The sequence below is a fragment of the Manacus candei genome, unplaced genomic scaffold (assembly GCF_025592945.1).
Source record: "Manacus candei isolate 608988 ecotype Guabito, Panama unplaced genomic scaffold, ASM2559294v1 h1tg000067l, whole genome shotgun sequence".
Lineage (NCBI taxonomy): Eukaryota > Metazoa > Chordata > Aves > Passeriformes > Pipridae > Manacus > Manacus candei.
Genome location: NW_026138115.1, coordinates 10,153,346 through 10,167,134, shown reverse-complemented (window position 1 = coordinate 10,167,134; position 13,789 = coordinate 10,153,346). Strand labels below are relative to the sequence as shown.

Sequence of the window (13,789 nt, the reverse complement as noted above, 5' to 3'; positions counted from 1 at the left end):
CTTTGAAGAGGGCAGCCCCTCTCCTAGTAGTGTCACAGAAGGTTTGTTCTGTCTAGACAGAGAACAAACTGTTCTTAAATATGAGATCAGACAGAGTGCAGACGTATGTAAAATCATGTGAGGTCTTCTTCCTCTCATGCTCTGTAGATACAGGACTATGACAAGGTGCAGACTGCAGATGATGTGGCTCAGTTAGGCAGTGATTTTTTGATTGTTTGTTTTTGCTTCACTGCATTATGTTTGCTATAAAGGTCTGAACACTCACATGATGATCAGGAAATATGAAGTCATGGTTTGGCTTCTATAGCAAAGCTGCTGGAATGGTATCTAGGTGCATCCACGTGATGAGGAAAGGAGGGATCTGGAAGAATGGGTGTGAGAAAGGGATCTGAGTGTATTTGCACAATAAATTTATTGTATGTATGCATACCTGCTATACACAGATACCCTACAGAATAAAGCCTTGTAACACTTAAGCCTATCTCGGAAAGATGCTATATGAAGGTGTAAAAGCAGCTGCATAGCTTCTTTGTGGGTGCCTGACCGTCCATCTCTCTGCTTTGCTGTGTCTGCCTGGTAGCTTCTGCTTGGCCATTAGTGAGGATGCGAAAGACAATGAACAGGAAGTGAAACTGAGGTTGAAGAGCTTGCAAGCTTGTGGTTTTTTCTTTCATGTCTCAAAATACTAAGAGGGAAAAATGGAAACTTCATGGGATGAGGAAATAATATATTCACCATGACAGAAGGGAATATTTTTGTGAGGTTTTTGTAATCACATTTAGTTAAATTTTCCAGCAGTGCTGACAGTTTGTGAGAAAAATCGAGGTAATTAAAAAGTATTTTGCTTTAGAATTTGTTTGGGCTGAGTTGGGGGTTTTAGGGGTTTTGTTTGGGGATTTTTTTTGTTGTTGTTTGGGGGTTTTTTCAGTCTAGAGAAAGGAACATGCAAGGTTTGCAGAGTATTGGGGAAAATTATATGTTTGTTCTGTTATAGGGTTTTTTGTACAAAGAGCAGTTTGTTGGCCATGATCTACTCCTTGTCTCTTGGTTCAGACAAGTAAGAATGCAGGACGCTATGGGCCTTCAGGTAGGGCTGGGCTTGAGTGGACTGAAAGCTGCTTTGTCAGTCAAAGGATATGGGGACAGTCTGGAAGATGGATGAATGAAATGGATTTAGAATAAGTCATTAAGGTTAGAAGCTGGAATTTGGGTCAGATGCAGCTACCTACTTAATATATGCAGTGTGTGGTAAGAGATTTGCTAAATACCTACCAAGGTGGGAGTTTAAAGACTCAGCAAAACTGAACCCAGAGGTTATTCTAAAGAGATAGATAAAGATAATCCTGTATGTTATAGCAGTCTAAGGTGTGCAGAAGAAAAACAGTGTTTCCATGTGTCATCTGTTTTCCTTACACCCGTGGTATTCATTAGCTCAGGAGGAGCCTGGTCTACAGTTAACTGTCATGTACTCCCTTTCTTTGTTTTTTCAAGTGCTGTATCTCAGCCTCACTGTGTAGCACAAGTTTCTTGTCTGTCCTTGACCCCATGTAGTTCTCTTGTGCTTCAGTCCACACTGACAGCCCAACTCACTCCCACTTCCACACTTTTCCAGTGATTCTGGAACGTCTTTACTATGCCAGATCCAGTGTTTGCTGTGACACTGCTACCTTGCTTTGCTACTGTAGAAATGCTTTCTGGAGAAAGCACTAATTGCCCATTCTTATTTCCCATTCTGTAATTTATGTGGAACTAATTTCAGTCAGTTTTTCAGGATCTGTCAGATTTTCAGTAATGTTTCTAATGATGAGGCACTTAGTTATAGATTTCTCTGAGAGCTACAGGTGGAATCTAAGCAAAGCCCATCTATTCTGTCTGGATTTTCTTGGCAAGGGTGGGAGAAGGAGGCAGAGTCCCACTACAACTGTAAGTTTTGGAGCATAAGAAAGAGAAACCTTCCCAAAAAATATTAACACCTCAAAAACAGAGAATTTCTAAATGCATCCAGGTTGAAGAACACTCAGGTTCAGATTTTGTCTCAATAAACCTTGAGTCCTCCTTCAGTAACTAGTATTCCTAAAGAAATGTCAATTAATAAGTCTCTTTTCACATTTGTTTCTAGAATTATGTCCTTGATATGTAAGTATCTCCCATCCTAACTCCTTGCTCAAACACTTAGAAAAATTAGGCGGTACCTCTGGGTCTCTCTTTTTTTCATGCCACTGTTCACTAAGAATTGTAGGCAAGGTTGAAGAGAGGAATGCTTTCAATGAATAACTTGAAATGCAAGGAAGTGCAGGCTAAAGAATTCACAATGGTGGTAATTTTCCCTCAGAAATCTAAGAGATTAATGAATGAAAGAAAAGATCTGTGAGAGATGAGGTGTTGGATCAGGCTGGGATGCAAAAGTAAATGTGATATGAATGGCAGTGCTGGAGGTTTTCCTTTTCTTGCTCACTGGAAAAGGTGGAAGGAAAATTCTGTTGTACAGGTGTTTGAAATGTGCTTTACTGAGCCTCCTGTTGTGTGGGTCTCATTCACAAGTGTCTGAAGGACACTGAAGGTACTTAGAGAGAGATTATAAGTGCTCTAGATAGGTCAAGTATAAAGACAGACACTCAAGAAGAAATGAAGGTCTAGCTGAGCATTTCAACAGGGATTGAGTTGCAGCTTTGCTGTGAGCAGGAAAAAATTGCTGAACTGCTGTGAACAGTCCTCCACATGTAGAAATAGCGGGGGAAGAAGTGGAAATGTAGAACACAGAATGATAACATGGCAGGGGGAAGGAAAAATAATGAACACCACGTCAACCCTGGTCCTTGTTGTGCTGTGATATCAACAGTAACTATAAGCAAGAAGCATTATCTCAAGTGCTAAAGCAATTCACTCTGGAGGGAGTGCCATTAAGTACACCAGAGGGCACGGTACCTTCAAAAGGCGATGTGTTAATAAGAGAGGGAATTGGTAATATATGTCACACCTCCAGATTAATTGTCACTTCATCTGTGTGGTACTTCTTACCATTTACTAACAAGACTGTTGTCCTAAGGGTGAAGAGAAATTACAGTAATGAGGAGAGGGATGAAGGCTAGTAGGAAATCTATAACGTCTTCTGCCCATGAGAGCCTTTTTTATTTATTAAGCAACCTCCAGACAGTTTGCTGCAGCAGCTTTTTTCAGCATGAGCTAACTTGGGCTAGAGAAGATCTACCAATATGTAACTGGGCTCTGGTTGTGCAATGGGTCAAAGGGATAAAATATCTGCTGGGCATTAGACAAGCAAGTACTATTTGTGTAAGAGCCAGAATATGAGCATTTGCTGTCTCCATCCCTTAACTTGCAGAAGAACCCACCTTGGGCCTCTGTCATCCTGCTGACCAAGGAATATCTTCTTTCAGTCTACATGGCAAAACTGGTCTCATCCAGTGACATGCTTCAGTAGATCTCATACAACCCAATTCTCTTCAGTAATACCAGGGGAACTGATCCCTGGAGATAGTTCTCTAGATAGGTTCTTGGCATGCTGGGACTTTGCTGGCTTCCTTACATATTTTCATTTTAGCTTCTTCAGGTTCCCGACTCAAAACTTCTTCCCCTGACCCACCATCAAATTATGAAGCAAAGGAAAAAAATCTCTATCTCCCTTCAGGTCAAGGGTGTAAGGCAGGCCAATTGTGATTCACTTTTACAAAATAAGCCAGGTCCAGATGCCCAGCAAAGCGAAAACCAACAGAAAATGGTTGTAATTGGAATTAGAATGCTGTAGCTCTTTTAGAATAAAATGGACCTTGTCAGAACCTGGCAGACGAGGGTTGTGAACTACAGCTTGGTATTCATGCTATGGAGTACAAGTCACACGGTGCTTTTCACTTCAAATTAGAGAGCAAGCTCTTCAGCCTTTTTGTAAGCTATGGTTTATGTTTCTTCCAAAGATAAGTATATAGTATTTGGGTGGGCATATTGTGGACAAATGCCTTGAAAACTGGCTGTCTGGGGCTTGCTACACTGTACAGAGTTGGAGCATAGCCCATGCAAGCCAAAGGGAAGTATGACAGAACTCTTAGAAATAAGATCTGCAATCCAGAGAAATATTTAGATTGATCTGAGGTTCTGACTCTTTTGTCCTTTATAGCAATGCAAAATACTGTGATTTAAACAAAAAACCTAAAGTCTATCACTGGTAACTTGGTGATTTATGTTTATAATCATGTCCATCATGCTTGTACTACTCCACCTCTTGCCCACCCTCAGAGAGAAATTAAGTTTGTCCTGGGAACATGATATGTTTCTGTGTGATAGAATAAGCCCAGAAAAGACTCCTGGACTGTGGCTGATATGACTGAGTTACCCACAGTTAGCCACTGTACAGGAGTAAAGTGGCACATTAGCAGATCCCACTGTTGTATGGAGAAGAGCTGTCACTATAGATGAAGTCTCTGGATGGTGTGTCTCTCATTTGAAGTCCATATAGAGTAGAAGAGCAAGAGAAACCAGTGTGGGTGCTGACCCTTTGCCTCCCTAGCATGTTAGTGGGTGTTCTCACAGCAGAGAGGCAGAGGTGGGAGCACGTGTGTGAGCTGTCCATGGGTAAGAGTAGGTTGACCAACAGGTGTGGGCGTCTCAGCTCCATGACATTAACTCTTTGCACACGTGACCTAAAATTACACTGGCTGTTATTGCAGCTGTCACATCTAGCCTGCCACTTGGAAAACATTATTTGTTTCTGTGTCCTGTATCTAAAAAAAACCACCTGTCAAAATTTGGCTTTTTACTGGAGTTGGAGACAGTGTTTGAGAAGCTGATCTACATTGTTTGTCAGCCCGCTGTGGGTTGCAAAGCTCTCTCACGTGGCCCACAAAAGACACAAAGTCTGTGTTGCCAATGATGTGCACATCTCATTTAAACATGCAGCGCAGATTTATGTCATCTGAGCTAACAAATACCGATAGGAAAAATAGGCCTGTACCAGAGAAGAGGTTGAATGTTTTATCCCTGTTATCGGTGTTTCTGCAAGCTAAAGCTTCTTTGGTCTTTCACGACTGGTTTAAAAATGTCTGTGCAAACCAGTGGGCTTTTGTCACAAGCTGGTGCCTGAAGTGAGCAACTTTATACTAGCAGACTTCTCAGTAAAACTAGAGTCTAATGTGAGGACTTCAGGACTAAAGTGCAGTTCCACAAGCACAGCTGTATGGCACCTGGAAGTTACAAGCTGTACAAGCATCTTGCCTGCGGGGGTTTCCTGTTTTATGGTTCTTTAGAAAATCAAGATTTCATTCTGTCTGGAATCCACATCCAGTGTGAAAACCATCCAACAAAAGAGCCCATTTCTGACCTTCTACATTTCTCCTTGTGCCCAGAATAGAGAAGATTTTGCCTGAGGAGGACCTGAGTGTTTTCTCTCTCTCTCCCCTTCCATCAGTTGATACTAGTTTTACAGCTGTATTTCAACTTTCATTGTAATGATACTTTCAATCTTACTCTTGGAATGACATACTGGCTTGATGACTTTGTGACTTTTTCAGGCAAGACTGGTGAAGGGAATGGACTACATGGCAGAACTTCTGGATGTTCAGATGCCCATTCCTTACCCTCCTCCAGGAAATTGGAGTATAGAACTGAGCTATCCTTGCATTTCCTATTAAAGATGAGAATTCAGCCACTAAGGAAGCTCAGCAGCATTGTCACTAAACTTTTTTTTGGATCCAGTCAGGAATATGGAGAGCTGCAATAGAGAAGGTACAGGGTCATTGACTTAGGTTTACATGAGCACTCAGATGCTCAAATGGTATTAAGTTACTGAATTGTGGATACTTTTAGCTGATAGAAAATTCTTCTGGTGGGGAGAAGTTACCTTCTGTTACAAAGCTGGATATTGTTCTGCCTGTCTTGCTAAGCAAGTGTGAGTGGTGGGCCTTGTTTTTTCTTGAAACAGGTGAAGGCTTGTAGATAAGGACTACTGAATTATTGTAATTTCCATATCCAGAAGTGGGGTTAAAGAGGTGAATGCAGTTACAAATTACTATTTCTGGAAAAAATAACCTCAAAAGATGTGCAGTAAAATAGCCTTATCTGCACCAATTCCAAACTTGTAATCCTTGAAGTTTAAAAGAAAAAAATTGGGGCCAATATTTACTGCCTTAATTTTATAACACTAGTCTTTTGTCCCTTTCAGGTCCTGTCCATCTAGCAATCTTTCGTTCTCTTAGAGAGCATTAAACTCATAAACCATTAATGGCTAAATACATTGCAGAGAAACAGCAAAAGATGAAAGGCTGGAGAAGAATTGGGGAAACTGGTAACATTAACCCAATATCACTTCCCAAGGGAGAGAACACTAATGGATAAAAACCTAAAGCACAATCTCAACTTGGTCTAAACTTTTGTATTTACATCCAGAATCACTGAGATCAGACCGTGCTTGTCTGAGGGCAGTCGTAAGCACATAAAGGCTAACAGCATTGTTAGTGATAAATAGCAGTGGGTTTATGAAACAGGAATACAGCAGACAATAACCTTTCTTGATACAATTAGATAATTAGCGAGCAAAAGGAATGGAATGAATAGACTGACTCTAGACCATGCATGAGCTTTTGACACAAAGCTGTGCAAAATCTTATTAGGGAAATTAGATCAAATTGGGTTTGATACAAATCCTGTGAAATGAATCATGGATTAAATGACAGAGTGTAAACAGAAGGGTTAGAGATATTCTTTATCCTTCTGCAAAGGTAGTGTTCAAAAGGGCAATGTTTTGACTGTAAATATTCGTTAGTGGAGGAAAATGTAAAGCAATCAGCCTCAAATTTACAATTAACTTAACTGAAAGGTACTAGAAAAAAGATCAGAGTGAAAAAAATAAGAGCTAGCCAGAAAAATTGAATGTTATGAACAGGCTTTGGTAAAACAAGTGGCAATTAGCACTGTGTAGTTTAAAGATGATACTGGATCTACTTTAGAACAAGGAGAATCTCCAAATTTCATGTTGCTCAGAGCACAGTGGCAAAAGCAGCTTATGTTCAGAGAGGTCCCGGTGAGACAGTAGCTATCAAATGATGTGAGCTGATGTGCAACCTGATGTCTGGCAAAGCTACTGCTCAGTTGGTCCATATGTCTGCCCGGCTGTGTGCTTTCCAGAGTGACTCTCCCCTGTAGTGCTGTGGCATTGTGCTGTGCAATTCGGGGCACCTTGCTGCAAGAGAGACCCAGGCAAGTTGGAACAAATCCAGAGAAGGACCACAAAGATGCTAAAGGGATTAGAAGGAATGACCTATGATGAGGAAAGGTGAAAAGAACGAAATGTTTAGAACCTTTAAGCCTGTTACATGGGCACAGAAATAGTAACGGAGTTTCCTGTGCCAGCACAGAGGAGAGTTGGATCAAGTCTCTCTCCTTTTACATTCCTATTAAGGTAACTAGAGCCGAGCAAAATGACTGTTCATCACTTTGAACTCTTTGCAAGAAACATTTAGCTGTTCTTCTTGAAGTTCAAGATGTATCTCATTGCCAGGGGACACTCTGACTCTGTTTAAAAATCAGCATGGGATCTCCATGAGACTTGCAGAAAGTCAGAGGCCAGAAAAGAAAAACACAAGAGAAAATGGCTGAAGTCTAACCAGCACTCCCTATGTATTGCTGCCTCCTGGAAGGGAACAGGAGGGTCCTCAGCTGGAAGGATCTAGGGGGGTTGTTACTATCTGTGATTCACTATCAAACAGTCACAGTTTACATGCCTTGGGAAGGAAGGCTCCTTAATTGAGGTTGTGAGCTGAGAAGCCTGATATACCTTCTTTTTTTTTTTTCCCCTCCACTGGAGGGAAATATCTCAGTAAGTCCTCTTGAGGTCATCTATGAAAGTTAGGCTATTTAAGAAACAGAAGCTGGGATTTGGATTCTGCTGATGGAATCTGCCAGTACAGCTCATCTCTTTGTCATGCCTTTTTTGTAGTGTTGTCCTTACGATTCCAGCTCCTTTTACTGTGGAGTTCCTCAGTGCCGAACACTGTTTTATGGTCATTTTGCCTTCCATTTTGACCCTAATCTCATGTTGCTGTATCCTGTGATCTTCATATCTTTACCAAAACTGCACTTCTCAGGTAGGGAGAGGCCTCAGAACAAGGCCAGCACAGCAGCTTTCAGCTTTGCTATGAGATGCTAAGATCTGCTCTCAGTTAGCAAAGCTTCATCTTTGCCCACAGAGTCAGCTGGCATTACACTAGAAGTTCTGCAGTCTGTCTAGGAACCCTGTGGGATTAGAGATGAATGCACCTGTGGCAATTATTCCTGTAACTGCTCCATGACCTCTAGTTCGGTGTGGCCCTCTAGGCAAAAGCATGGGCGTTTATCAACTCATCACACTGTCTCTGAGACGGACCAGACTCTGGATTCCTCTCAGGTAACACCAGGCAAAGCAGCCAAGGAACATGAGATGCCTGCCCATACTCTCAAGGTCAACAGTCTTGCCAAATAACAAACTTGGCTGATCGATCCCAGAGATAGGAGATGAGGTCAAACACTGAGGATGAAACAGAGAAGGGAGAATACTTGGGTCAAGTGAGATCATAAGGATGCGACTGTGAATTTGCTGCATATCAAACATCTATATTCCTATCAACAGACACAGATATGATGTATATATGTGTGCACTCCAGCCTTGCTAATACACAGAATATTTTGTCCTGTCCCCTGATGGCTTTGACCTCTTGGCAGAAGGAGTTGCCACAAATACCAGGTAAATAGGCTGAAACTGAAATAGAAATAGAAATAGAAATAGAAATTACCCACATGACCATGGTATGGTAACTTTAAACCAACAGAGCTTCCAAAAAGAAAAGTGAAGCATCCCTAGTCATTCAAAATTCTTTGGCCATGTCATCAGAAAAATGCATGTGTTTAGTTTTTCTTAAAGCCTTTGACAAATTATCTTGCTGAAGGGAAAATTTAACCTCTCAGGTTAGTACTATTATCAATTAAAAGTGTCAGAGACAGAAAGAAAGGGTAGACATACCCTATCCAGAGAAGAAAGAGAAGTCAATTTTCAGCATGATAAAGGTTAACACGAATCACCCACAAAGATCAGTGTTGTGGTGTTTGATCCATATGTTAATGATCTGGGAAGTGGGTGAACAATGAGACTGCAGATGACATCAAACTATCACGAAAGACTGAAGAACCCCAGAGGATCTTAATAAAGCTGGGTGTGTGGACTGCACAGCATAGTGGTAGAAGAGATACGCTGTTGACTATTGCAAAACATTGCACACCAGAAGGCAGTAATTTGATTTTTTGTACATCCTAATGGATTCTAAATTAACTGCAGCAACTCAGGAAAGGATCTGAGGATTGCAGTAAGTAACTTTCTGATATTCTCTGCTGGAGAAATGGTAACAATTTAGATTTTAATTTAAAGAGGGGAAAAAGCAAACAGTGTAAGGAGTTATACACTAGATAGGCTGAAAATAACATTGAAAATATTGTAACATCACTACGTAATTGATGGCGTGCCTTTGTCTTGACTGTTGTCCAGACCTTCAGCTGGAGAAGTGATGGAGCAGTGCCAGTGTCATGCTGCTGAGGAGCTGGCTCATTGAACTCTGTTCTGGACTGAACAGAAATAGCCAGACTAGAGGAAGTTCAGAGATGGATGATGAGGCAGATAAGAGATCTGCAAAAACTTCTGCATGAAGAGCAATTATATAGATAATGAAGAGCTGAATGAGGAGAACATGGCAAAACTACATTTCCTGAGGAGAGCCAGGACATGTTCAGGGAGTCTGAAAGGCTGCAAATACACTATAGGCAAATAAGTGGAATTTTAAAGTGGAATTAAAAATTAAAAATTTTAACTGGAATTTAAAACTGGAATTTTTTGCTTGTTCGTACACTGCACAAGTAATCTCTGGAACTCATTGCTTTAGATATCATAAAAATTAGCAGTGTTCTAAAAACAAAAGATTGAACATTTATATAAGGAATAAGACTATCTGTGAACTAAAACAATTTGGTAAAGATTCCATAGGCTTTAGAGCATAATAATCTTTTTAAGAAGTGGGAATTTGCGTGTCTATGCAAAAGCCCAATACTAGTAAATAGAAGCAAGATTAAGATTTAAGATTGAGCCAGAAGAAATTTTTGATCAGATTATTTTCCTTTAGTTTCTAAGCTTCTCTTTTAGTGATAATAGTGCTGCAGAGTGGAGGGTGGAGTGAGGGGGAGAGGAGGAATTCAAATTGAAAATTAATCAAAGACTTCTGTATTACAGATAAAAAAAATGAAAATCCAGTCTGAGCAGGTCCTCTGCAGGGTCTGTTCCTGAACTTTTTGATTAAAGCCAGGGCAGCATATTTTGAACATCTTTTTCACCTGGTCTGCCACAGGCAAGCTCATTTCTTTCTACTGTTTCAGGGGTAGATTGTGCTCTGGGTAGATTGTGCCTGATCAGCACTGATGCCCCTTCCCAGCAGTACAGCCTGTGAACAGCCTGATAATATGATCTACATGAATATCCTTGTCTTTATTCTAATATGAGTTTGTGGGGAGCAGGCGGGCGATTGTACTGATATTCCTGAAGAAGAACCGGGTGGGGTTGAACTGTCTGAGCCAACTGGAGTTGAACTGAGGTGGGAAAAAGAGGGCTCTCTTTTGACTAACCTGGAGCTGGGTTTTGCCAGGAGGTCGCTGAGTGCCTTTGCTCTCTCCCCGCAGGCTGCTCGGCAGAATGGCCACGGAGGAGCGGCACCTCTCCTCCAGCTGTGGGTCCTTCATCAAGACCGAGCCCTCCAGCCCGTCTTCTGGCATCGACGCCATCAGCCACCACAGCCCGAGCGGCTCCTCCGATGCTAGCGGTGGCTATGGCATCGCCATGGGTGGCCACCCCAATGGCCTAGACTCACCCCCCATGTTCAATGGCACGGGGATTGGTGGTGGGTCCTGCCGTAAGCGTTACGACGACTGTGCCAGCGCCATCATGGAGGACTCACCCACCAAGTGCGAGTACATGCTCAATGCAATCCCCAAGCGGCTGTGCCTGGTGTGTGGGGACATTGCTTCTGGGTACCACTACGGCGTGGCTTCCTGTGAGGCATGCAAAGCCTTCTTCAAGAGGACTATTCAAGGTACGGTGGGAAGGAATGGAAACCGCAGCATTCACTCCATAGAAGTAGAGGGCCACAGCCCCAGACATTGCTGAGACTGCAATGTCACATAAAAGGGGGAAGGGAAGAGTGCATGTAATGTACCTGAGTCTCCATCCTTTTGTATGCTTCCTCTCTCCTCCTAATCAGCTCTGGTCCTCCCAAATGAACATGGACATGAAGTTAGGCTATGTGGTGGTAGGAACTTTTGCCAAGTTCCTAGCCTGGCTGGCTTTCACTAAGATGCATCTTCTTTGAAGATAAAAAAACTAGTCACTGAAGAAGACAAAGATACCCTGTTTGTGTCAGTCTTACGAAGGATGAGAAATTCCTCAGGTGATTTTGAAAACCTCAGTGCATGCATGAATAGATGAATTGCAGTGCATTGCTCCTGCATGTACAATTCACATATGAAGGGTATGGCTGCCTGCCTGCCTGCCTGCCAAAGGTGTGGTTGCAGATGTGCACACACACAGCTACAATATAGCCAAAAGCAGGAGTGCATCCAGGTAACGTCCAACACCCATGGATGCTTGGGCATACTTGCTTACATGTGCCCCATGTCAGCAAACATGGCTAGACATAAAGATACTCCTTTTATTTCCTACTTTCTCTAACTGGAAAAAGGACAGGATCATTTGTCTTCCAGTGGAAAGTGGAAAACTAAGATGGGCTGACTGGAGACAAGGTGTCCTGTGAGCAAGCAGCTGTGTGTGTACTTGGCTGTTGGCTGGGGTTAATCCACCACACCAGTACTGCCTTTTCTCCTGTGAAATGAAAGAAATGCACATGTGGAGAGAGCACTCATTTTGTTAATTGAATGGGTCTGATTGCACTCTGTTTCTGGGGATGTTCAACTCTGCAGTGGACAGAGCAGTCTAGGATGCAGTTCATTCCAGGTCTCTGCAAAAGTCACTATTTCTAGCTTGGTTTCTTAGATTTTAGATGACTCTCCTTCCTGTTATCCAGCTCTGGAAATAATCACTCTTCCCCACTGACACTTTCTTCTTTATTATGCCATGTGGAAATCATTGCCATCTTTAGGGCATTGACCAGTTCTCTGGCAGGGCTTTGTGTGATTTGTCATTGCTTAATCTCTGTGATTGAATGTGAATTTTTACTTGCACTTCTGACTGTCAGCATTGACTCCATCCCTCCTCCAGCTCTTGAGCCATTCCTAGTGTTTCTTTTAGGCATAATCAGGTGCTAAAGGAGGGACAAGGTAGCACTCTGAAGCAAAGTCCTAGGGGCTCCTAATACAGAAAGAAACAAGATAAGTAACTCCTCCTAGGAGCAATACTGGAGCACCTCTGTGGCAGAGCAGAAGAGACCGGGAGAAAGAGGAGAAGACCTAGGAACTTTTGAAGAGTTTTTAGAGAGAATCAAAAGAAAATGATGCAGGGTAACAGTACCTAGAGCCTGTGTCAGCCTGAGTGATGTGTCAGCTGACTTAATCCCAAGAGGGGAGAGCGCTTCCTTCCAGCCTTTTCTCCCCAGCACAGCCATATTCTTTCTCCCTGTGGTTCCCTAATTGATTGCCTGTTAACATGTAACAGATGGGGGAAAGAAATAAGTGGAAATCTCTCTCGCTCTGTCATCAGATTGCTCTGGCGACTGAGGTACCAAAATGCTTTTATTCCAAAGAGTGTGAGAGTCAAGTGTGCTGTGCCTGAGGGTGAGCAATTTCAACTATGAAACTGAAGGCTGAACCCACGGGAGTCGGCAGCAAATAGGGCTGCAGAGTTTGGTTGAGTCAAGAAAGTGCACCAGTCCTGGGGCTCTGCTGCAGTGCATGCGATATCCAAGCATAGCCCTGGGTGTGCAGGGAAAAGGATTTAAGGATCATGTAAAAGAGAAGGCGAGTGGCAAGAGCATTTACCAAAGGTATTTATCCTGCATCTTTATTATATTCAGTAGCTGTGTTAAGCATCTAACAGACCAAGTGAAAACATCTTCATTCAGTCTGCCAAACATTGCAGAAAGCATGCAGATGTGTATGTTATACCACTGCATTCCCTGCTAATATCAAAAGACTTGCCATGATTTGGTATCTGGGAGTGGCATTGACTCAATGGTTAGAGCACAGAGATGGAGCGAGGACTCCAGGATTCCCCAGATGCAGTAGGTAAATTCATCATCAGGCTCTTGTGGTCTCAGACCAGCCACTTCACTTCTCTGTGCTTGAGTATTGACAGATGAAAATCTAATGAATACTATGACAGTACTTATTCTGCTGGCCCTATGTTAGGTATGCATGCTGCCATAAAATGAGTCTAAATCTGTCCTGAATTATTACACTATCTAGATACCCCTGATCATGAAAGAGAAGCTTCACATGAATTTGCCCTGCCAACTAGCCCTGCTCCCCTGCTACAAATGACCCCAGTCTGCCTATGGGGTTCTTTTAGTTGCATGAACTTATGTAAAACCTGCCTATCTTAGGGCAGGAGCATCTTGCAATAGCCTCTTCACTCCCTCTGCTGCTGTAGCAGAGCAGCGGGAAGAGCGGCATTCAAGCTGCAGACCTTATTTGAGCATGACAGCTCTGCAACTCACCTTCCCACTTAGCCAGATGAGGCCAGCCCGTCCTGGACAACACGAGGGCTGTTGTTTTTGAAATGACGGGGAGAAGATAGGCTAAACGGTAGCAGGGACGCGGCTGG

At 42.5% G+C, this 13,789-nt stretch overlaps 1 protein-coding gene across 5 annotated transcripts in view; it reads left to right on the top strand.

Annotated features, from left to right (window-relative positions):
* Positions 1–13,789, top strand: part of ESRRB (estrogen related receptor beta) — a 128,525-nt gene that overhangs the window by 76,994 nt on the left and 37,742 nt on the right. For 3 of the 5 annotated variants that reach the window (XM_051806379.1, XM_051806380.1, XM_051806378.1), the window contains one exon: positions 10,699–11,108. In XM_051806379.1, the coding sequence (XP_051662339.1) occupies positions 10,699–11,108 (410 nt within the window). Of the gene's footprint in view, positions 1–5,717; positions 5,734–10,698; positions 11,109–11,325; positions 11,463–13,789 lie in introns of those variants that run through there. The other 2 variants (XM_051806381.1, XM_051806382.1) reach the window with 2 other exon arrangements.